Source organism: Neofelis nebulosa, chromosome 11 (genome assembly GCF_028018385.1).
Source record: "Neofelis nebulosa isolate mNeoNeb1 chromosome 11, mNeoNeb1.pri, whole genome shotgun sequence".
Taxonomy (NCBI): Eukaryota; Metazoa; Chordata; class Mammalia; order Carnivora; family Felidae; genus Neofelis; species Neofelis nebulosa.
The window spans coordinates 87657031-87680986 of NC_080792.1; the positions used below are offsets into that span (position 1 = coordinate 87657031).

The 23956-nt window shown below is 49.2% G+C and overlaps 1 protein-coding gene and 1 long non-coding RNA gene across 6 annotated transcripts in view; one reads left to right on the forward strand and one right to left on the reverse strand.

Annotated features, from left to right (window-relative positions):
• The window catches only part of CAMKK2 (calcium/calmodulin dependent protein kinase kinase 2), a 48194-nt gene extending 27288 nt beyond the window's left edge, over nucleotides 1-20906 (reverse strand). For all 5 annotated transcript variants that reach the window (XM_058691294.1, XM_058691291.1, XM_058691292.1 and 2 more), the window contains exons 1-4: nucleotides 20775-20906; nucleotides 5353-5846; nucleotides 744-791; nucleotides 18-71 (exon numbers count right to left, since the gene is read on the reverse strand). In XM_058691294.1, coding sequence (XP_058547277.1) covers nucleotides 18-71; nucleotides 744-791; nucleotides 5353-5805 — 555 coding nt within the window. In that variant the 5' untranslated portion in view covers nucleotides 5806-5846; nucleotides 20775-20906. The remainder of the gene's footprint in view (nucleotides 1-17; nucleotides 72-743; nucleotides 792-5352; nucleotides 5847-20774) is intronic.
• The window catches only part of LOC131489377 (uncharacterized), a 199831-nt gene that overhangs the window by 161308 nt on the left and 14567 nt on the right, over nucleotides 1-23956 (forward strand). The gene's annotated exons all lie outside the window — the stretch shown is intronic.

A 23956-nucleotide genomic window follows, 5' to 3' on the forward strand; every position in this document is an offset into this window, starting at 1 on the left:
GGGACGTGGATACTTACATAATAGGTATTGTCATTTTCATTGTAGGCCAACTTGACCACGCCATAGGAGCCCTGGATAAAGGGAGATGCCCATGACATACTATCCAGAAGTTATGATCTGCAAAATGAGGACCCTAATACAGGGGCTGCAAACCGGCAGCCAATTTACCAAATCTGCTATGCAATTACATTTTGTTGCATCTGCAGTTTTTAGAAAGTTTGAGTTGCCAACATTTAAAACCAGAAAGATCAGATATAAAAATCTAGATTCTCAGCTTCTTTTGAGAAAAATCAGAAGATCTGGACCCATAATCACCTCCACATGTCAACAGTTTGCCACAGTCCTCTCCACTCCCTAATACCTTACACCTAGTAGGCTTTGTTCATTTATATTACTCACTTGCTTTCTATTGATATTTGAGTTTTTTACCCTTGCAATAACACTGCCCATTGGCTGAAATAAAAGCAAAAATAGATGCGAGAGTACCTCAGGGAGAAAAAAGACACCACCACTAATGTTGGTGACATGTTATTCCCTTAAAGCTGTCTGGGCTTCTGTAGAAACTCATTAATATTTTGATGTAAAAAGAAAATAAACCAGATGGACCAGTGATGACAAAACCCTCCCCCACAACTTTGCCTCCAAGGACTCGTTCCCGCTCCCAGCTCCAGCAGGTTCCCTCCACCGTATCTGAGACATCCTTGGTAGATGCAGAAAACCAGCCTGGCTCCTCGGATATTTACCTTTCCAATTTCATCCTTCAGTGTGTACTGATTCAGCTGTACACAATCCTGCAATGTTAAGTAGAAACACACAGAATATGAATTGTAAGTTTGCAGTTAGATACGTTTTTCACAAAACAAACACATGAACCAGGACCCAAATCAAGAAAGAGAATATTCCTGACCCCCTGAAGCATCTCTCAGACACTGACCCGTCTCCAGGGTGACCACTACCCTGACCTTTAACAACACAGATTTTGTACATTGTAAAAAATATGGGGAGCCTGAGTGGCTCAGTCGGTTAAGTGTCTGACTTTGGCTCAGGTCATGATCTCACAGTCCATGAGTTCGAGCCCCACATCGGGCACTGTGCTGACAGCTCAGAGCCTGGAGCCTGTTTCAGATTCTGTGTCTCCTTCTCTCTCTGCCCCCTCTGTCACTCAACCTCTGTCTCTCTTGGTGTCTCAAAAATGAGTAAATGTTAAAAAATATATATTTTAAAAAATGTGATCATACAGTATGTACTTTTTTTTTTTTTTTCAACGTTTATTTATTTTTGGGACAGAGAGAGACAGAGCATGAACGGGGGAAGGGGCAGAGAGAGAGGGAGACACAGAATCGGAAACAGGCTCCAGGCTCTGAGCCATCGGCCCAGAGCCCGACGCGGGGCTCGAACTCACGGACCGCGAGATCGTGACCTGGCTGAAGTCGGACGCTTAACCGACTGCGCCACCCAGGCGCCCCCAGTATGTACTCTTTTAATACACATGTTTAAAGAGGAGTTCCTAAAACATTGATTTTAAATTAAACAAGTAATCCTATATAAGGACTATGTTGTCCAATATAAACAAAGTAATACAAGTGGAGAAAATCCGAGTGACTGTGGGCAGAGAATGGTTTCTTAACAAGATTTCTCAAAGATTCTTTTTGTACAAAAAGCACAAAAACCTCATTAATAACAACACCCTAATTTTAAAATGGGCATGGGGTGCCTGCGTGACTCAGTCGGTTGGGCGGATGACTTCAGCTCAGACCATGATCTTGCTGTTTGGGAATTCTAGCCCCATGTTGGGCTCTGTGCTGACAGCTCAGAGCCTGGAGCCTGCTTCGGACTCTGTGTCTCCCTCTCTCTCTGCCCCTCCCCTGTTCATGCTCTGTCTCTATCTCTCTCTCTCAAATAAACATTAAAAACATTAAAATGCTTTTCATAAACATTAAAAAAATTTTAATTAAAAAATAACAAAAATGGGCAAAAGACTTGAAAAGACAGTTCTCCAAAGAAGATATACAAATGATCAGTAAGCACATGAAAAGACACTCAAAAAAAAAAAAGAAGAGGCTTAACATCATGACTCATTGGGGAAATGTAAATTAACACCATACCCATTAGATTGGCTAAACTCCAAGACTGACCATACCAAATGTTGTCAGAATGTAGGGCATGGAGAACCTTTATACACTGCTAGTAGGAAGTTAAAATGGTGCAGCCTCTTTGGAGAGCAAGTGGGTAGTTTCTTAACAAACACCTCCTCTACGACATAGCCATTCTGCTTCTAACTTTATCCAAGAGATGTGAAAACTTGTGTCTGTGCAGACTTGCATACAAATGTTTGAAACAGCTTTATTGGTAATAGTCAAATACTGGAAACAACCCAAAAGTCCACTGACAGGTAACCGGATAAACAAAAAGTGGTCCAATGCAGACAATGGAATGCTAGGCAGCAATAAAAAGGAAGCATGCAGTAATAAAGACAAATCTCAAAATTGTTATGCCATCAAAGAAGCGAAGCCAAAAAAAAAGAGTGCATACTAAATGATTCCACTTACAGAAAATTCTTGAACTTGCAAACTAATCTATGATGATAAAAAGTAGGTCAGCGGTGACCTGGGAAAGGGGAAGAGGGGGGAGGGATATGTTGTCGGGTGTGCTGGAAATGTCTGTGATCTTGACTGGGGTGATGTTTTTAGAGACGTATGCATATATCAAAACTGATCATATTGTACACGTGAAATATGTGGTTTGTTTTACTTCAGTTACACCTCAATATAGTTAGGGGGGAAATGTGAAGTGAAAAAAGAGGTAAAAATGGGAAAAGAAACACAATAGAAGATAAAACTTCAAGTGTTACCGATAAGCCCAACACTTCCCTCGAACCCCACCGCCACCCCAATTCTAACCCTTTCCCCAAACCTTGGTGTCAGTTTGGTGTATAAACTTCCAGGCCTTTTTCTATGTAAATGCACGCATACGTGCACCTGTTGAAAATACAGAGCATTGTTTTGGGATAGGGCTTTGGGGAGGCAAGAATGATGTCACACTAAATCACTTCTCAACCTCTTTTCTCACTCAACATCACTGGAGACAGTTCCAGGGCAGAGTGTACACACAGACCTGTATCTTTTCATGTGCTGGATAGTGTTCCACGGCTCACAGAACCCTCCCTTCACTAGGTTGGTTGCACTGTTTCTCTCCAGTGTTGATTTCATCCCCCTGAGTCCTGAAGGGATGTGACCAGCAGAAGTGGGGCCCTGCAGAGCTGTCCTAAGGGGTCTCACTGCCCCCTAATCCAAGCCCTACATATTGCTGAATTCCTCTTCCTAGATTCCACTCCGATCATATCAGTTCCTGATGCTTCCAAGGTCAAGTTCGGACTCCACTCCTCTGACCTTGGCAGAGTTGCCTACTTGCCCACCAAATACCAGTCTCCTCTTTCTTCCTTATAAATGGATAGCTTAGTGGCAATGGCCCAGGATGGAAAATTACATTTTCCAGCCTTTCTTACAGCTAGGGGTGGCCACACGGCCAGTAGGAGGCAGGCAGAAGTATTGGGCAGAGCTTCCAAGAAAAAGGACAGACTTAGGAGGCAAATGCCTTTTCCTCTTCTCTGCTCCTTCTTCTTGTTTGGAATGGAGCTGTGAGGGCTACAGTCACAGCAGTAAGGTTTTTTTTTTTTAATTTATTTTTTTCAACGTTTTTTATTTATTTTTGGGACAGAGAGAGACAGAGCATGAACGGGGGAGGGGCAGAGAGAGAGAGGGAGACACAGAATCGGAAACAGGCTCCAGGCTCCGAGCCATCAGCCCAGAGCCTGACGCGGGGCTCGAACTCACGGACCGCGAGATAGTGACCTGGCTGAAGTCAGACGCTTAACCGACTGCGCCACCCAGGCGCCCCAGTCACAGCAGTAAGGTTTTAAGGACAACAGAATCACCACACTGGTCCCCACTCCTCCAGATTTAGTTTACATGATAAACAAGCCCTATTGTGTTAAAGCCACTGTTGTGAAGGGGGGCAGGTCTCTGTTTCTCTAAGCTGATTCAATTCTAACTGAAATAAAGCCAAATTCTCTGTCTAGCCCTGTTGCCACAGTGCTCCACGCATGGGCCCCATTCTTCAGCTAGCTGAACCCCTGACTGCCCTCTCCCCCATATCCTGTCTTCTACCTCTGGGCCTCTGCTCATGCTGTGCATCCCCTCTGCAGTGAATTCTCTGTGTGTACCCATCTCCAATTATGAAAGTCCTACCTAGCTCCAAAAATATAGTTCAGTATCAGCCCCTTAGGAAGCTATTCTCAATGTCCACGCTTCTCCCAGTTAAATTCAATCATTTCTTCAACAAATATTCTTGTGCTCCTACTATGTGTCAGGTTCTGTGCTAGGTGCTGGGAAACATGACAGTGGATGGGACTGTTCCTTCTGAGCTTACATTCTAGCTGGGGAGACAGGCCAAAAACAATTCAACAGACACATAAACAATCAGATGGTGTTGAGTGCTATGTCAATAGGGTGACAGGGCAGGGAGGGGTGGCAGGCTGAGGCTGCTTACAGAGGGTGGTCAAAGAGGCCCTTCAGAGGAGGAGACATCTGAGTTGAAACCTGGCTGTCAGAGGCAGATGACTCTGCAAAGAGCGGGGAGGTTCCAAGCAGAGAGGACAGTAGGGGTAAAGGCCTAACAGAGGGAATGAGTGTGGACACCTGAGGAATCTAAGAAGGCAGTGTGGACAGAGCCTTGTGAGTCTGCAGCAGAAAGGCAGGAGATGGGGGGGGGGGGGGGGGGCGGGGAGAGGAGGAGAGGAGGAGCAGGAGCAGATCACGCAGGGCCAGATGAGCCCTAGTGGGACTCAGTTCTAACTCCCAGAAGTTTTCGTACGAATCAGAAGAGACATGCACACACAGTGCCCAGCGCCTGCCTGGTGCCCTGCTGCTAGGCCGTGAGGTCTCTCACCCACCCCCATCTCCCGCACAACTCCCAGCCACCAGCACCTCCGTCTCCCCTAGAGACTCTCTGTGGCCCCACTGCCCTGCCCACTCTCAAGGCAGGTCACCTGCCCCCCAGCAGCTCTCACCAAGAGCTAGTGTAAAAGGTCCGGCTCCCTTGGCCCTCAAACAGGATACAGAAATTCTGAGGTACAGAATTTTCTACACTAACAGGGTCCCCCAGAGATGGAGCCCCAGTTGCCCATGGTGGCAACCAACTCCATCATGCACCCTTTCTTGACCCCCTTCTCTTCTACTCTCATTCCCACCCCCACCTGGGTCTCCACGGGGATGGGGGGTCACCTCTCAAATCAGTGTTCTAGGGGAGCCCCACCTAACAGAGGCCCCCCATCGGCTGGGCCGGCTCACACACCTGCATGCCAGTGATGGAGACGTGGTGGGACTCCACCGTGGGCCGCCGGGGCAGCCTCGGCGACGACTGCGGGGAGCCCACAGGCGAGTGGGACAGGGCCGGGTGGACGCAGCGTCCATTCGCGTCCAGCTGGGACCGCTCCTGCAGAGAGAGCTTGCGACTGCAGAGCTGGGGCCGGGCCTGGGACCCGGAGGCAGAGGCATGGAGGGGTACCTCTTGGCCATCGGCCTCCAGGGGCCGGTCCCGGGCCAGGCCGCGGTCCACCGCGCAGCCCGGCTCACACTCGGTGACCACGATGAAGGACTCCATGCCCAGGCGGATGCTCAGGGACGAGAGGCCCTGCAGGGCCTCACAGGGCTTCTGGCCTTCGCTGCCACTGCTGCCCCCGCCCCCCAGCTCATCCTGGAGGGCGGCCCGGTCGCTGCTGGGCTGGCTAGAGACGCATGATGACATGGTGCGCGGGCCCAGGCACTCCCATCCGGCGGCAGCGCCACCTGCAGAGAGAGGAAGGGTCAGCACCCCTGCGGCCCCGCTGGGGGGTCTGTTCCTGCCTCTAGCTGACATCCTCAAGACATCTTGCAAAACATGACGCAATATGATCTCTGAGTCTAAACAGAGGAGCACACTCCACATTTCCTTATTTGAAAAGGTCCTCCTCACACATATAAGAATCCCAAACCCTCCCTGGAGGAACAAAGTAGGAGAAAACCCCAAAACAGAGGACGCATGCGCCCTACAGCGCTGGCAGCTACTTTCAACTCAAGCCAATTGTTGCTAAACTGGATCTGGGCCTAGAATTGCCAGTTCCACCCCCCCCCCCCCCCCCCGCCCCCGTCACCACCACCGCTTTTTGATGATGATGATGATGATGATGATGATGATGATGAAAGAGAAGCTCTGAACCTACACATCAGGTGAGGTCTCTTGATTTTTTTTTTTAATTAGCAATTATTTCAAATATTTTTAAATGCTGGACCAGCCAAATAAAACACTTCTCGTGACCATGTCTAGGCTGTATGACTTCACAATGGCAATGATTCAGACAGCACTTTACGGTTTACAAAACACCTTCAGCACACCTGCATAATCTCAAAAGCACCCTATGTTTGCTATTATAGTCCCATTTTGTAAATGGGGAAACTGAGGCTTGAGAGAAAGAAAGGGATTTGTTTAAGCAAAACCCACTGGCACAGCAGTCCAGTGTGGACTGGCCTTGGGCCAACTGAAGAGCAGGGGTCAGAGGTCACATCAGAGGAAGGAAAGGCACCCCAGAGAGTGGGCCAGGCAGCTTATGTTGTCTGAGGAGCCAGGCTCAACATATCTACTATCTAATGTTGTCTTAGTTCAGCTGCTAGTTGGTGCCTGCCATGCAGAAGGCAAACATGAAGTCAAAAGATTAGGATCAGGGCGCCTGGCTGGTTCAGTCGATAGACCATGCTCCTCTTGATCTCCAGGTTGTGAGTTCAAGCCCCACGATGGGTGTTTAAAAAAAAAAAAAAGAACACCAAATAGCTTGGTGGTTCCTCACAAAACTAAACATTTACCACAATGACCCAGCAATTCTGTTTCTAGGTAAATACTCAAATAGCTCTATTCATGATAGCCAAACAGGGAAAACAACCACATGCCCATCAACAGATGAATGGATAACCAGGATGTAGTCTATCCACACAACGGAATATGATTCAGCCATAAAAGGAATGAAATACTCATACATGTTACGGTCTAGATGAACCTCGACAACATCATGCTAAGTGAAGAAAGGAAGCCAGACCCCAAAGGTCACATACGTACAATCCTCTTTATTTGAAATTTCTAGAATAGGTAAATCCATAGAAACAGAAAGTAGATTAGTGATTGCCTATGACTGAGGAGGTACTGGGGAGCACGGGAGTGACTGCAAATGGGTATAGGATCTCCTGGGGTGCTGAACACGATCTGGAAGTAAACAGAGGTGGTACCTGTACAACAATGTCAACGTTCTAAGTACCACTGAAGTGTTCATTTTTAAATGGTTAAGTTCATATTATGTGAACAAAAAAAGTTGACACTTCCTTAGACTGTCAATTCCTTCTGTCTCCGGGACAGAATATTAACCTTTGGTTCATGTGTTTGACAAATTCTGCTGGACAAATGTCACAGGTGCCACTAGAATTCAGGGAGTACATCCTCAGATGCTCATGGTGGTGGCTCTCCATATCGATCACCCATATCACGAAGATGTCAGGCAAACAGTGGTGCTGAGCAGAGAAATTGTATGAATGAATGAAAGGATATCTCTTGATGACCGTGGGTGGCAGTGAGGGGATAGAGAGGAAGGTGTAGATGGGAGCGGAGGAGGTGGATGAGAGGCTGAAAAATGCCACTTGCCCTCTTACGATAGTCCTGTAAGAAGTATTTATGGAACAGCTTCTGTGTCAGGCAACCTGGACAGTAATGCAAGCAGATGGGGTCCCTACCCCTGTGGAGCAGGGGAAAGACCAATGGGAAAAGCATTAACAAAATCACTGCAGTGGCCCAGCCCAGACACAGGTACAATTTATGAACACAGAGTTCACGGTAAAAGATCAACCAAGAAACCCATCATATGACAAGATGCTCAGCCTTAGTTATAGTAAGAGAAGTGCAAATTTAAACTACAATGAAATGGTTTGATGGGTCCTCAAAACATTAATTGTAGAATTACCATATGATCCAGCAATTCCTCTCCCAGGTATATGCCCAAAAGAATTAAGAGCAGGGATCCAAACAGATACAGATATACTCTTGCTTATGTCAGCACTGTTCACAATAGTCAAAGGGTGGAAACAACCCAAGTGTCCATCTACTGTGAATGGATAAACAGAATGTGTTCTATCCATAAAATGGAAAATGATTCGGCCGTAAAAAGGAATTAAGTTCTGACACATGCTATCCTATGGGTGAACTCTGAAAACATGCTAAGTGAAACACACCAAATATTAAAAGACAAATACTCTATGACTGCAATTCTATGAGGTACCTAAAATAGACAAAATCATACAGACAGAAAATAAAGGTTACCAGGAACTGGGAAAAGGGGAACAGGGAGTCATTGTTTAAGGGGTACAGAGCCTCAGTTTGGAGTGATGAAAAGGTTCTGGAAATAGTGGCGATGGTCTCTCAACACTGTGAATGTAATTAATGCCACTGAATTGTACACCTAACAATGGTTAAAATGGTAAATTTTTATTTTATGTATATTTTACCAAAATTAAGAAAATTTTTAATAATAAAACTATAAGGAATTACTACTTTTTCCATCTATCAGATTGGCAAAGACAGAAAATGTAATAATAGCACTATTTTGGTGAGGCTAGAGAGAGTATGAATTGGGCACCCTTATGAAAGGAAATTCACTAGGGCACCTGGGTGGCTCAGTAGGTTAAGCATCCAACTTCGGCTCAGGTCAGGATCTCACGGGTTCGGGAGTTTGAGACCCATGTCGCATCAGGCTCCCTGCTGTCAGCGTGGGGCCCACTTTGGATCCACTGTCCTCCTCCCCTCTGCCCCTCCCCCCCCACACTCGCTCCCTCTCACTCCCTCTCTCACTCTCTCAAAAATAAACAATAAACAAAAAAAAAAAAAATGGAAATTCACCAATATCTAACAAAACTCCAAATGAATATACCTTGGACTTAGCAATTCCTCACCTGAGTATTTACCCTACAGACAACCTCACACATGTAAAAAGTGATTTCTTGTGGCAGTATGATTTGAAATGACCATCCACAGGGGACTGAGTAAAAAAGATGAGGTACATGTATCCCCAGAGAAAACATGAGTTTATTTTACAAGAGGTGACTCTTGGGGCACCTGGGTGGCTCAGTCGGTTAAGCATCAACTTTGACTCAGGTCATAATCTCATGGTTCATGAGTTCAAGTCCCTCATCGGGCTCTATGCTGACAGCTCAGAGCCTGCAGCCTGCTTTGGTTCTGTGTCTCCCTCTCTCTCTGCCCCTCCCCCACTCATGCTCTGTCTCTCTCTCTCTCTCTCTCAAAAATAAACATTAAAAAAAAATGTTTTTTAATTAAAAGAGGTAACTCTACACAGCCTAATATGAATTAGCTCCATGACGCACTGTTACACGGAAAAAAAAAAACAAAGCATTAGTATGCTGCTATTTTGACGTAACAGGAAAAAGGCCATACGTGTGAAAATCACTGTATATGCAACAGCATATTTCTGGAAAGGTATATACGAAAACGGTTAACAGTGGCCTCAAGAGAAAATGACTAGTTTGCAGAAGCAAGGGGACAGGGTGGGAAGGACTAACTTTCCACTGGGTACCATGGACAAATAGTAACTCTTCTGAGATGAATTCTTAAAAGAGGACAGCTGTGACCATGATAGGAGTTGGGATAATAAACCTAGAGGGCTGAGGCAGGGGGAGGGGGCAGCTGGTCCCACTCCTGTTCTTCTATCCCATCCTTACTGTGTCTGAGAAAGAAATCATTAACTGTGTTCCTGCCACGGCTTCCCTATCAGTGAAAGAATCCAACACAACTTCAAGGTTCTCTGCGGTCCAGCTTGTTATGTTGAGTATTCTCCAGGAAAAGAAAAGCAGGGCCTTTGAAGTTCAACTGCCTGGGCTCACCACACACAAATGACTTAGCCCCACCTCAGCCTCAGTTTTCTTATCTATAAAATGGGAGGTAACCCATTAGTCATCAGGATTAAATAGCTAGCACTCAGTATCATGTCTGGTACCTGGTTAAGTGCTCAAAAAGCTATTCTTTCAATTACCTATTGAATGCCTACGAGGCTGGGTTTTGCCAGCCGTGTTCCAGAATGTTCCGAAGAGCTACTGACGTCCAATTGAGCCAGCCTGCTCTTGTGTGGGTTCTACAGCCCTCCCAGGGCAGGGGAGCAGAGCAGCACCAGTGACCTGTCTTCCCTCCCAGAACCACCTCTGATAGGACTGCAGCGTTCCTGAAAAGAAAACTGGTCTGGCAGCACCTAAGAAAGTTAATGGAGAATTTTTTTCTTGCCAAGAGAAAAACAATTGCTTATCGATCTTCACTTCAGGCCAAGGACACCAAGCCATCTGCCCCCAGCAAAGCTGCTTTTAATCAGTCTCCTTGACAAACTGGCGTCTGGCCAGGGCCTTGGCCCTTGAGGTCTGGAGGAGGCAGGAGAGGAGAAAAGCTCCAGCTGAGATGGAGATGGGGGCCTCTGTGCTGCAGGGGCAGGTGTGTCTGGGTCTCAGGAAGGAGAGCCCAGACCTCAGGGCCTGGAGGCCACCTGGAGCCCCAACCCCCCCACCTCCCCCCACCCTCCCCCCACCCTCCCCCACCCCAGTCTGCAGCAAGGCCTGATAAGCAAGCCGGTCATTCACCCTGAGGAGGGTCATTTTCTACCACTGACCCCTAGAGTCTGGCTCTGACCAGCTTTGGGGACACAGATTCTACAAGGGCACAGGCTCTATAAGGATCTGATGAAACCTATCAACACTCTGCCCAGGGCAGCGGAGCCTGGGTGCCTCACTTGGTTAAGCAACCCACTCTTGATTTCAGCTCAGGTCACGATCTCACAGTTTGTGAGTTAGAGCCCTGCCTCAGGCTCTTTGCTGATGGTGCAGAGACTGCTTGGGATTCTTTCGCTCCTCTCTGCCCCTCTCACCTGCTTGTGCTCTCTCTTTCTCTCTCAAAATAAATAAATACACTTAAAAAAAAAAAAAACCACTCTGCCCAGGAGAAAAAAATCATACAAAGACAATGGTTTGCATAACAACAGCAATAGCTAACATCCAACTGAGCATTTACCTTGCACCAAGCAGGGCTCAGCCTGGTTCATTTGATCCCCCCAGGCTCTCTGCCAGGGAGGGACTGCTAAGCAAGGTATTTGGGGGTGGGGGGGAGCAGAATAAGAGGACCTTTCTGCAAAGCTCCTTGGGTTTGACTAAATGCTAAGAGTCCTCTCCCTGGAGCCTCCGGCCCCAAACCTGGGTCCTCTCTCCCTGCCCTCGAAGGCCTCCCCATCTCCCCAGGGCTGGCGGTGGCAAGCTCCCCCACCTCTCACTGGGTGACTCAGAGCCACCAGCCACTTCCCGAAGCAGATGGACCAGGCTCCGGGCCAGGGTGAAGGGAAGCACTGCTTCCTCTGCCAGGAAGCCCAGTGGCCCTGGCCTCTTGGAAGCGTGCTCTCATTTCCTGGGGGTCATTTCCAACCTGCGCCTGCTCACCAAATACGGAGCCACCACAGAGCCCGGGATAGCAAGTAGCCAGTGTGCCAGGGACGTGTGCCCCAATCTGAGACACAGCCTACACGGTTCCGGGCACCATGGGACAACATGGGGGCCCCAAATAGCTGTAAGGATGCCTTGGCCAAGGCCAGCAATGATGTCCTCCCTGAGATAACAGGCTTGGCCAGCCACCTCCTCTCTTACGTGGGGAAGCTGAGGCCCAGGGAAGTCCTAAAGGAAATTCACTCACCCATTTGTTCTTTCAAGTAATTACTGAGGACCTACTATGCGGTGGATAAACAAAACAGATGTGATTTCTTAAAAACACAAATGACTATATAAGTACAAGCGGGGAGAAACCAAGACAAAAGAGAACAGATCAGAATGGGGGGCGGGTCAAGGAAGGCCTTGTTTGGGGAAATTATATTTAGGCTGAGACCCACAGGGTGAGTAGGTGGTGAGGGGGCAGGAACTTGCTCCAGGAGGAGTGAGCTCTGAGAAGTCCCCAAGGCAGTAAAGGCGTGGGAGGGCTGAGGAACAGAAACACCACCCCACCCCTCCTGGAACTGGAGGCCGGTGTGAGCATGAGTGTGAGTGCGAGTGCGTGCAGGGGCTGTGGAAAGGAAGCTGGAGGGGCTGGAGACAAGAACTTTATAGGCAACTGATGGAGAACACAAAGGGCAGCCCAGGGCAAGGTCACAGGGACCCCATTAGGCACCTGTTATAGACTGAACTGTGCCCTCGAAAAAGATATGCTGGAGTTCTAACCCCAGGACCTCAGAATGTAACTTAATTTGGAGACAGGGTCTTCACAAAGGTTATCAAGTTAAAATGAGGTCACTAGGGTGGGTCCTACTCGAATATAACCAGTGTCCTTATAAAATGGGGAGAATTTGGACCTAGGGCCACACAGGGGAGAACCCCATGAGAACATGAAGGCGGACGCACGTTCAAGCCAAGGAAGGCCAAAGATCACCAGCAAGCCACCAGAGAGAGACATGGAACAGATTCTCCCTCCCGGCACCTTGATCTAGGACTTCTGGCTTCCAGAACTGTGACACAATGCAGTTCTGCTCTTGAAGCCCCCCAGACTGTATCCTCCCTCACAGCAGCCCTAGCCAACTAAGGCAGCTCCCACCTACCCAGGGAAGCCCACTGCCTCAGAGGCCACGGATTCAGAAGAGTTTCCCAACACACGAGCGCGAGACCTGGGAGGCTCAGCTGGACTGGCCAACACAGCACTAAGGTTTGATGCCAGCAGGAATATTCCAGATTCGGGCCTTGGCCCAGCCAAACAGTCTTATCAATTCGGTAACACCAACTCTTAGCAATGTATCTCCCTCAGCACTCCTTAGTTTGGAAGCACTAAAACTGTCTCCCCAGAAGACAAAGGCCCTCCCTTGGCAGACGGCAGGAAGGATAATGCTGGTGTTAGCGTGCACAGACCCGGTGCCTGTCACAGTCCTTAGAGCAAAGAGGTGGCAAATGGTGACTCTCGGGTGACATCTGGCCACCAACCTATTTTGCTTGGCCTACCCTGTGTCTAAAACTATTTGAATGAGATGTCAACAGTTCAAAGCCGGCACATTTCAGATAAAAGTCATAATTTCCAGAGTCTCTTAAAGTACTGGACATTCTGATAGCACTGGGTCCATATTCTCTCCTGGCAACAACTCACTGCAGCTTTGGACAGGAGATAAGGTCAGTCCTCACCACTTTCCCCTTGCCTCCTCAACACCCAGGACAGGCTGAGTGCCTGTCACACGCCCCCTCCCCCTTTTCCACATCTCACCCCTACAGGCCCTGCTGGGAGATGCATCAGATGACAGCGCTAAATTAGGGCACACGTCGGTGGTCACCTGCTCCAACCATTTCATTTCACCAATGAGAAAATGAACGTCCAGAAAGATTTACTGATTTGCCCAAAGTTAAGCGGTGGTTCCAGGAAAAGCTAAAATTGGTCTGCGTTTTTCAAGAAGGGGCTAAAAATTGCAAGTACAGCCCTGCAATGTCCACATGTTGCATCCTGAATAAAGTCCAGGCTGAGCAAAATCTCTAACAAAGGGGAGCAGACAGCCCATTCCTCTGACTTCCAAAACCTCCACCTGCTCGAGAGGGGTACAAAGACATGGGGTCTTAGGGTGATCAGAAAAGAAATGCATAGGATTTGGGAATGGAGACAGCAACCTGACTTAACTTCTAAGTGCCAAGGCTTTGCCTTTCTTGTTTACTCCTCAACTCTAGGACCTAGAACTTTCCAGAACACTGTTGGCACTCAGTAAATATTGGCTAGTAAATATAGTAAATATTGGCTAGAGGCCGTTGCTTGTATCACTCATCCCAAGTCTGCTCAGAAGTTTTCTTTACTTGGCTTAAATCTATCCATGTTCCTTTAGTTTATAGCAGCAGCCTGATTTACATCTGGGAAACCACTCTTTCTTGTGAAAGGTGATTCCATGTAGCTGTCTGTACCATCAACTTCAGGGGTTCCCATATAACTTAAGTCTGCTCAATCAGGTGTGAATTTCTCTGGTCAAGTGATTTGATTCAAGAGTAGGTGTGTGACTTAAGTCAGACTACCAAGTCTTATTCTAGGGTTTGGCAGAAGTATTGCAAATGTCTCTTTCTATGGTACTTGGAGCAAGAAGGATGGATTTCTAGAGTTATCAGGGGCTGGGGAGAACCCTGGCTTAGAATAAAGTCAACAGAGAGAGAAGAGAGGTGACAGAGAAGAACTGAAGCTGGAGACATTGTATGGGTACCTGGATCCAGCCATGCCTGAAGTCCATAGATACCAGAAGCTTTTAACTACATGAGCCAATACCTATTTTTGCTTGTTAGTTTGTGATTGGTCTTCTGTCACTTACAACCAAGGGTCTTGCCTGATAGACAACCCAGAGCTGATTGACAGAAAAGCTTCCCCACTAAGCTTCTTGACAGATCAACAGTTGCCTACACCTTAAGGCTCTCAACCAGGCCAAACCACCAGGCAGCTTTAGGTTCCCTGGTAACCCAGATAGCCTTCACCTTGACAGTCAGGCAGAAACCAGAACTTCCAAAGTCTTTTTTTTTCTCTCTCTAACCTTAAATAAAAAAATCAAGGATGGGGAAAGGAACGGCCGATAAATAGGACAGAGCAAAGGAAAGAAAGTGACCAGCACCTTCAGTACAAGAAATGTATCACTGTAGCAGTGGCCATGGCAGCTTTAGATGGGAGCCAGGCACCTGTAGTGCTTGCCAAGTGGCAGGCACTATTCTAAGCACTTTGCATGTATCATGTCATCTAACTGTCACAACATTAGGAGTCATGTCCAGGTATCATGCTTATTTCACTGGTGAGGAAACTGAGGCAGAGAGTCCAAGTGACTTGCCCACAATCAAACAGTGCTTTTCACAGGTGTGAAACCAGAGGCTCCTGGAGAGGTGGGGCATGGTGATCAAGTGCACGTCCCTTCTCCTGCACACAGCAAATGCTCCCTACACTGAGGCTATTGCCAAGAAAGCATTCTATGGCTAGCAAGTTCAAGCCCCTCAACTGGCCTGAATTTATATTAAAACAAAAATTTTTATCTCTAATCCCACCATGCTATCTTTATTCTTTTCATCTTCTCCTCTAACTCTTGTCCACATACATCACTTTTTGCAAGATGTAAATTAAAGTGTGCATACAACTTTGCGTCCTTGCTTACATATGTCAAAACAATTTGCGCACACTCCCAAGGCTTTCATCATCAGCGTGAAGGGCTGCAGATGGAGTCCCTCAGACTCAGGGAGGTGAGGCGACCTCCACGAGGCAGCCCAGCAGGTCTCCAGGGCTAGAAAACCAGGAGTCCTGACCCCTGCAGCCCCGTGTGCCCTGGGGGCCAGGATGCATACAGAGCAAGAAGCTCAGGTGTCTTCCTTTGAGGCTACTGATTGGTGGAGAGTGGCTGGGATCACACAGCCAGGTGCACACTGGTGGTCCCCACCTTGAAGAGCCAGGAAGGGCAACCGGGTAGGTGAGTGTGGAGTGGGTGTTGGGGGTATTTGGCAAAGGGAGGTAGGAGCCATTTACTTCTTTCCTCCTCTCCTACTGCATCTTTCACTGAACCAAAGGAAGAGAGAGACAGACAGGCAAACAACCGGAATTTCAGTTTGTAATGAAAAGAAAAAGACCTGGACTCCAACATTCTGCAGCTTGGCAAGCAGGAGATAGAAGGGGCCAGCTCAGAACCCACAAGCACCCCTGCCTTGCCCACCCACAGGGCTCCTCCCTCCCTCCCTCTTCCCTGCTGTTTGGAGGTGATGCTAAATCTAGGTTCCCTCCCTCCGCAGCCTCCAGCACAAAGCAACCCCAGCAAGTAGGGGCAAGGAGGGGCTGGGAGCTGGCTCTGCCTCTGAGGGACCAACCCTGTCCCCCACACCTGGACACAGAAGACAGGGGAATTGTCCGGGATGAATCTAAATAAACTCTCTTTCCATCAGAAGCCTCAAAGGCAAAATCCCAATGCACCTTTAAAAACCCATGAGGGAGGTGTTCTTTCTTCCACACCCTGCCCCCACCCAAACCACTAGTTCTCCATTTAAACTACTCTAGCAGAGGCTTATCTCTAGCACCACCCATGATGCCCCTTCCCCCATCCACTCACCTCCTACCTCATGCCCATGTAGGCAGAGGGGCAAGGCCTTGGCCTGGGGAGGGATGAGGGGGCATTTTCTTGGGGGACCATCCTCTCTCCTCTCCAGGTTGGAATTAGCATTTTTATCTCTGCAACTGCCATCTCTCAACTATTTACAGAAGCCAACAGGATAAAAAGAGACAACATAAAAATAGTTGCTCAGCAGCTTTCAGGATGGGGTGGGGGTGGGGGTACAACAGACTCTTGGAATTTTCTTGCTCTCCTTTTCAAAAGGGAAAATGCTAGAATTATTTATCTTTTCCAAAGCACTCCCAGAGAGTTCACAGATCACTCACCTGGGAGCTCTCTGGGGACAGGGACCAAGTCCCAGCGTCCCTCAGCTCCCAGGACAGGGCTTGTCACCAACCCCCCTCCCCCAAAAGTGTAGGTTCAGTTCAGCGAAATATCATCAAAGTTCCAGAGCCAGCGCTAAGTGAAACGCGGCGCCCTGCTCTGCCCTGTTTCCATCCAGCCTTCCAAAAACACGAGGCAGTCAAAAACACAAAACAAAACAAAACTTGGCTTTTCTCTATGCTTAACATGTTTCATAATTGAAGAAAAAAGTTCAGCAGCACCACTACCAACACGACAGAAATGGAAAACACTGACGCCTGAAATCACTCTTTCCCCGTTTTGGTCACTAACATCCCCAGCAAGGAATGCCAGAGCCAGAGATCTTCGGAGGAGCAACGGCACCCACCTCCTTTGAAATATGCCAGATTTGGGTTGTGTTGAGGAAGGGATCCAATCAGGGAAGAAAGAAAAAATAATCACTTAAAACCTTATTTTTTCAGAGAGCAAAACCATACCCTCCTGGAAAAGGGGGATTCCATTCCATGAGAAAATGGGCATCATCCGCCAGCATATTATATTAAAAGGTATGTCAGGAAACTAACTATACAGATCCCAGGGGCTTGGGCCTCGATTTTCTCATCTGTAAAATGGAGCCGCTGTGACCTAGCTAGAGGGTAGCTATGGTGTCCATCTTCTGTGTGAAAGCCAGCTCACAGTTAACCCCCTCAAAGACAGTGTTCTCTCCTCCTCTTTGCACTCCTACTCAGCTATCAAACAGGGAAAGGCTGAGGGGCTAGTCTTTTCTGGGCTTCCTCCCAGCTTGGTTTTTGCTAGATTTCCAATTTCCGTGGTGGGCATTTCTGGCCAAGCTGTCGGGAGACTGAGCTGACTCCATGCCCGGCCACAGGGTTAGGGCTCCATCTGTCTGGTGAGGCTTTCTCTGCTTCGTGGATTACCTTACCTAGAAAAAGTCTCACAAAATACATACCGATAAGATGACATGGGGACCTACATTTAACAAATCATCCCGACTGAAGAGAATGGAACTGAATGAAATCCACACGCTCCCTTAAGATCACATGCGTCACACCTGTGCACTGACCCTGGAGGCACTGAGCTTTGGGAGGAAGCAGGATTCTTGTGGAGGGGGGCGAGCGAGACGCAGGGAGTTCTGAAAACCCTATTCCAGGAAGCTGTTCCCCAACTGATTTCAGAAACCCTTCCTTCCATGACCCTCTTCCTGCAAACAGAGAGATACAATAATGTCTTATGCCCAGAGGTTTATTAATTGGGGGCTGAGAAGGCAGAGGAATGCGCAAAGTGGCCTTAAGAAACCCTTGTGTTGGAAACAACCCAAATATCCACCAACCGATGAAAGGATAAACAAAATGGGGTCTATCCATACAAGGGAATATTACTCAGCCATAGAAAGGAAGCACTGACAGAGTCTACAGCATGGATGAACCTTGAAAACATTATGTTCCACGAAAAAGAAGCCAGACACAAAAGGTCTCCTATTATTAACAGGCCAAGAAGGCGACAAGCACAGCCTGAAAGAAAAAAAGGCCATTCCAAAAGAGAGACGCAATTTCCTTAACTTCCAGGAAAGAAGACCAGAAATGAGGGAGAAGGCCATTGCAGCACTGTGGAGCCAGGCATGCCTGAACCCCACACCCGGGGCCTGTAACCCAAGGGGGAGGAGCTAACTGGAAAAGCAAAACATCTAGGGGAAAATAGCAACACAAGGCCCTCTGACCCAAAGGAAAATCTGAAACAGCATTTGTCCCAAGTCTCCAGGATTGGGAAAGGATATGGGAGCTCTCTGCTTCCCATAGCCACTGGGAGGCAGCCCGCCGGGGAGAGGAAGGTTCTAAGCGACCCTAACCAAGTTACAGTATTTTGTCTCTCTGAGCCCTTCCATTAAATGGGTTCATGATGGGGTGAGGACGACTCTGTGACCCATGTTAAAATCTGAGCCAAAATAGGTCTGGCCTGCCCCACCCAGTCCATCCCTTCCTGAGAGTACTGTCTCCCCACCTTGTAGCCCATCCTGGTTCCAAGTGGACATTCTCAAGGAGAGCACTCTGGGTTACTGCAGAAAGTTCCCTCCGCTAGGTGAGATCCCTCCCCTCCTACTCCCATCCAATCTGTTTCTTTGTTTGTCTGTTTTTAAGCCCATCACTCAAGGCTGAGCACAAAGGACACCCCTTTCTGGGAGCCTCCTGGATTCATACCAGCCAGAAGAGATTTCACCAGAACCTCCACTGCCATCTGCTTCCTTCATTGCCACCACACTTATTCCTCCTGCTGATTCTCAACAGGGATGCTCCCGGCATTCAGGGCAGGACAATTTACGCCTGGCATGGATCTGGCCTGCTTGCCGGACATTTTGAATCCCTGGCTCCCACCTACCAAAGCCAGAAGTGCTCAGCATCATTTTGACAACCAAAGTCACCAGACACTTTTCCAAACTCTTGCCAGGAAGGTAGGACCACCCCGATGGGAACAAAGGTATTAGGAATATGTTTGGCTTCTGGCCCACTCACAACTTGGGAGCAAGGGCAAGCCCAGTCAGCACCATGCCTACTTAGATCTGTGTCCACATAGACTGGTTTAGTAAACAATTCTGGGCCTGTCAAAAAGCTGAGGGACTTTGCAAGGGACTCTGCTCTAAAACGAGCGGGCTCTAGGGCCTGACATACCCGGGTTGGCTGTGTGACCCCCAGGGCCAGTTACTTAACCCCTCTGACCCCTCTATAAAATGAGGCTAACTCCCAGCAATGCTGCAGGATTGTTTCCACCCTTCAATCTCCTCATCTCTACAATGGGAATAAAAAATCTCTTCCTCTAGGATGTTGGTAGGAAATGAGAGGATGCATGTAACACACAGCACAGTATTTAGGGACTCATCAAATGATGGCTATTACTTTTTATTACAAAAATACACTGTGCTCTCACGACCAGTAGCTGTTTTCCTATGTCAGAAGGGTTTATGATGAGCAATCTGGAAGGAGATTCGAAGGCTCACCATGAAGCTGTATTTGCATAGCATGCACCCAGTTAATTCTTAAATTGCATGTTTCTGTGGGGTGGTTTGGGAGGAGGGGGGCTAACGTCCCCAAAGCCCTCCCCAGGTTGCCCTACCTCCCCCTGAGAACAAGGGAGCCAATGGGGATGGAGAACTCTCTCTTCCCTCTCCCCCCTGGGGGCAGAGCCAGGGGAGGGGATGTGGTAAACGACAGTACCACTCTAGGGCACGTGAAGTTTCTATCTCTAGGGCTGTAGGGACTCCCAGAGTGAGGAAGATAAAAGTTGCCCCTAAGGAAGTGGACACTAGAAGTCCCACGCCAGGCCAGCGAGCCCTCTCTGAGCTCCCCACCACACGGATGCCATCCCTCTCCGACCAACCTTCTGGGGGAGACAGGAGGGGATAAGGTGCAACCTCCTCAGCGCCAAGTGCAAGCAGCAGAGCGGCTGGCAGAGCTGTGAAAACACCCCGCTTCCCAAACTGGGCAGGGCAGAGAGTGGGGGGAGCCTGCAAGGGCTCCAGGAACCAAGACCCAATGCTAAGCGGGGCTGGGCCCAGAATCCCCGCGTCCCCAGGAGTCAAGCAGAGGGTGCCGGTGAAGGCACCTCTCTGCACTCACTGAGTGCTGCGGTCCCGAGGTAAATTTAGGTCAAAAGGACCGAGCCAGCGCGGTTCCGGAGGGCGGAGGCAAAGGGCCGACTAAGAGAGGCAAAGGTCCCCAGGCCCCGCAACTGCTGATCCAGGGTCCTGCCGCCTGGTGTCCAACCTACCAGGGCCTGGGCTTGCCCCCAAGACAAGCGGGATGCGGGGGTGGGGTGCTCAAAGTCCGTCGGCCCTCTGCTCTCCTGCGCTCTGTAGCTTTCCCCACCTGTCAAACGCGAGGGGGTGGGCCTAGGCCGCCTCCAAGATCCTTGACGGCCCCGGCCGCGGGTGATACACGGGTTCCAAACTCCGGGACCGCCCCTGCCACCCCCGGCCGGGCGCGGCCCAGCCGAGGAGGCTACCCCGAGGCCCCGGGCGCCCCGAGGACGCGGGGGGAAGGGGCGCCGGGGGGCCGGGTCCCCCCACGTGGCGGGGCGTGGGGCGGCGCACGTGGGGTCCTTTGGGTGGAGGGAACCTGGGGCCGGCCTCTGGGCTTTGTCTGCAATCCCGGCAGCGGCCCCCAGCCCCTAGGAGGCGAGGGCGCCCGGGACTGCGGCGCTGCGGCCCCGACCCGCGGCCCCGCTCCCGTCAGCTCACCTGGGCTCCGCGCCGCCGCCGCCTCCCGCGCTCTGCGCCCCCGGCTCGGCTCCGCTGGTCTCGGCGCGGCCACGCGCTCCACTCCGCGGCCCCGGCGGGCGCGCAGGGGGCGGGGACGGGAGGAGCCGCCCGGTCCCGGCTGGAGCGCGACGCCGCCGCGGGCTGCGCGGGGATTGGCCGCGGCCGCTGGAAACCCGGGCGCGGAGCCGCCCTCGGCGCGCCCCCGCCGGCTCGGCCCCGCTCGGGTGAGGGCGGGGAGGTGGGAGCCGGCTGAGACGAAAGTAGCGGCAAGGCTGGCGGGGCGGGGGGGTGAGGAGAAGAAAGGGGAGGAGGCGGCGGCGAGGGGAAGTGGGGCGGGGCCGGGAGCGGTGGAAGGAGGCCGCGGACCCGCGAGGAGGGGAGAGAGCTGCCGGGCGTCCGAGCGCGAGAGGCTGCGCGGCAACTTTGCCCCCGTCCGCGGCGCGCCCCTACGCCCGTTCTCTCCGCGGCGGCTGCGGCACCCTAGGGCAGGCCGGACGCGCGGGCAGCGCTCGCATTGTTTGGCCAGACGCGGGGACTGCAGGGCGGCGGCTGAGTCGTGGAAAGTTCCCCAAGCCCGCGGGACACCCAGGGTCCCGCCTCGCGGCCTGGCTTCCGTCCCGGGGCTGCTGCCTCTGCACCAGCTGCCGGGAGGTGGATGCGGCCTGATTCGGGTCACCGCTCATTCGGGGAACCCCCTTCCTCACCCGCCTCTCCACTGACCACCGCTCGGGGCCTGCCCTAAAGGCTGGGGAACACTGTTCCTTTCCCACCCCCACTCCACCCGGATGTACCAAACTACTCCAAACCCAATGAAGTTCTAGCCTTCCCCCAAAACTACTTAGATGCTTTTTGTGAGATACATCATATTCTTCACAGTCTACCCCTTTGGGTGCCGTACTTTGCTGGAGCCTTAAGAGTGTGTTTAGTCCCCCATCCGGGACTAAACTGCACTGCAGGGGGAGGGAGAGAGAAGACCTCAAGTGTTACCTGACCTGCCGGCCTTAGATGGTTTTGAAACCCAGTCCTGAACCAAAAGTTACCCGAGGGATGTCTTCCCTGACCCTGCCAAGAAGCCAAAAGGGAATCAAGTCCAGAGGGGAGTCAAAAGCCAAAGTAATTAAAGGTTCAAAGTCCTCTTGTCAACTGGGTGGATTTCTGTTGAGGTCCTCTGGTATTTCCATGCTACAGGAGCCCTCATAGACAATTCAGAGCTTTTGGATAAGATGTCCACCCTTTCTGATATTCGCCAGGTCTCATGCTTTTGCGGTAATAGTAAAAACCCGGAAGTAGCCTTCCTGAATGTTCATCAGGGGAATGGATAAACAAAACGTGTTGTGGCCGTTTGATGGGATACTGTCAATAGTTCAAACGAGTACATTACATCTATTTGCACACATATGGGAAGATCCCCAAACCAGAATGCTGTGTAAAGGAGCAAGCTGCAGAATACAGTATGATGTACAATTTAAAGCCCCCACATAGTCTATCTTGTTCATGGACACATGCTTACACATAAGTGTTTTTTAAAAAGGTTAACAGGGATTGGCTGTAAATTAAATTCATGACAATCTGCTACAAAGATGGAAGTAGGGACAGAGAATAGAGACAAGCAACCCAGACAGTTTTGTGCCTTTCACTTATGAATGTATTTGAAGTAAATGGTAAAATGTTAAGTCAGTTCTGAGTGGTGGATGCACAGTTCTTTATTTTTCTATAGTTTGCTATATTCTCCCCCAAAATATGTATTAGGGAGCATTTTGAACATATCTGACTCTATGTCAGGGGTCAGCAAACTTTTTTTGTAAAGGGCCAGATAGTAAATATTTTTGGCTTTCAGTCTATGTGGGCTCTGTGACAACTTCTCACTCTGCCATTCTAGCAGCCATAGACAAAAATAAATGAATGGGTGTGGCTGTGTTCCAATAAAACTCTTATTTACAGACACTCAAAGTTAATTTGTATTTAATTTTCCCATGTCACAAAATATTATTGTTTTGATTTCTCTTCAACCATTTAAAAATGTTTCAACCAATCTCAGCTAGCAGGACTTCTAAAAACAGGCGACATGTCAGATTTGACCCATGTGACCAATAGCTTGGCAACCCCTGCTTTACTAAAGAAACCGAAATAGATATTGGTTGATGTCTGTACCTGCTACTTGTTAAAATATACAATTCTGTATGTTTATATCATGTTACTAAATCATCTATGTCTTATTAGAACACTATAACTAATAGGCAGAAACTTAGATATACATACAGCTGTATCAAGCAAGAAGCCGGTTATGTGAGAAAGGCAAGAAAGTGCCCATTCAAATCCAAACTCTAGCCCAAGATCCACTACTTTCTGCAAGAAGTTCCTGAAATGTTATGACCCAGGCCCTCCTTGATCTCTCCCCTCTCTTACCTCCTGTGGCAAGGACTATACCACATAATGGATGCTTGGCCACCAAGTTGTCTCTATTCCTTCCTTTTCACTAATGGGTTCAGACTTGCCAATAGAGCTATAAATTCCTGGAGGACAGATGAGTACCGCATCTGAAACATTTGTTTATCTTTAGCATTGTGGTTGAAAGCAGTGACTTTGGAGTCAAAACAGACGTAGCTCAAATCCCAGCTTTGCTAGTTACCAGGTCTATGGTCTTGGACAAGGGATTTCAGTTTCATCAGCTGTCAAAGGGAGATAACAAACCCAGTTCACAGGTTCAGTTTAAATACAATTACGTGTGTGAAGATAACAGCTTGGTGCCTGGCACGTATGTGCTCAGAGGTGCTATTAATATACTTAGTACAGAGCTTAAAACCCCATCAATTATGTGTCTTCCTTATTGAAGTGAATTAGAAAAAAGCAGGGAACATCATAATTGCCTTTCATTGACATTTGGCCTTTCTTGTGATAGGAATCATCCCACTGAAGGAAACCATTTTCTTCTTAGAGATATGAAAATAAAAATTGGCTTTGCTTGGGGCATCTGGGTTGCTTAGTCAGTCAAGCATCCAACTCTTGATTTTAGCTCAGGTCATGATCCCAAGGTCGTGGGATTGAGCCCTGCATCAGGCTCCATGCTAAGCATGGAGCCCGCTTAAGATTCTTCCTCCTCTCTCTCCCCCCTTCTCCTTCTTTCTCTCTCTCTCTCTCTCTCTCTCTCTCTCCTTCTCCCT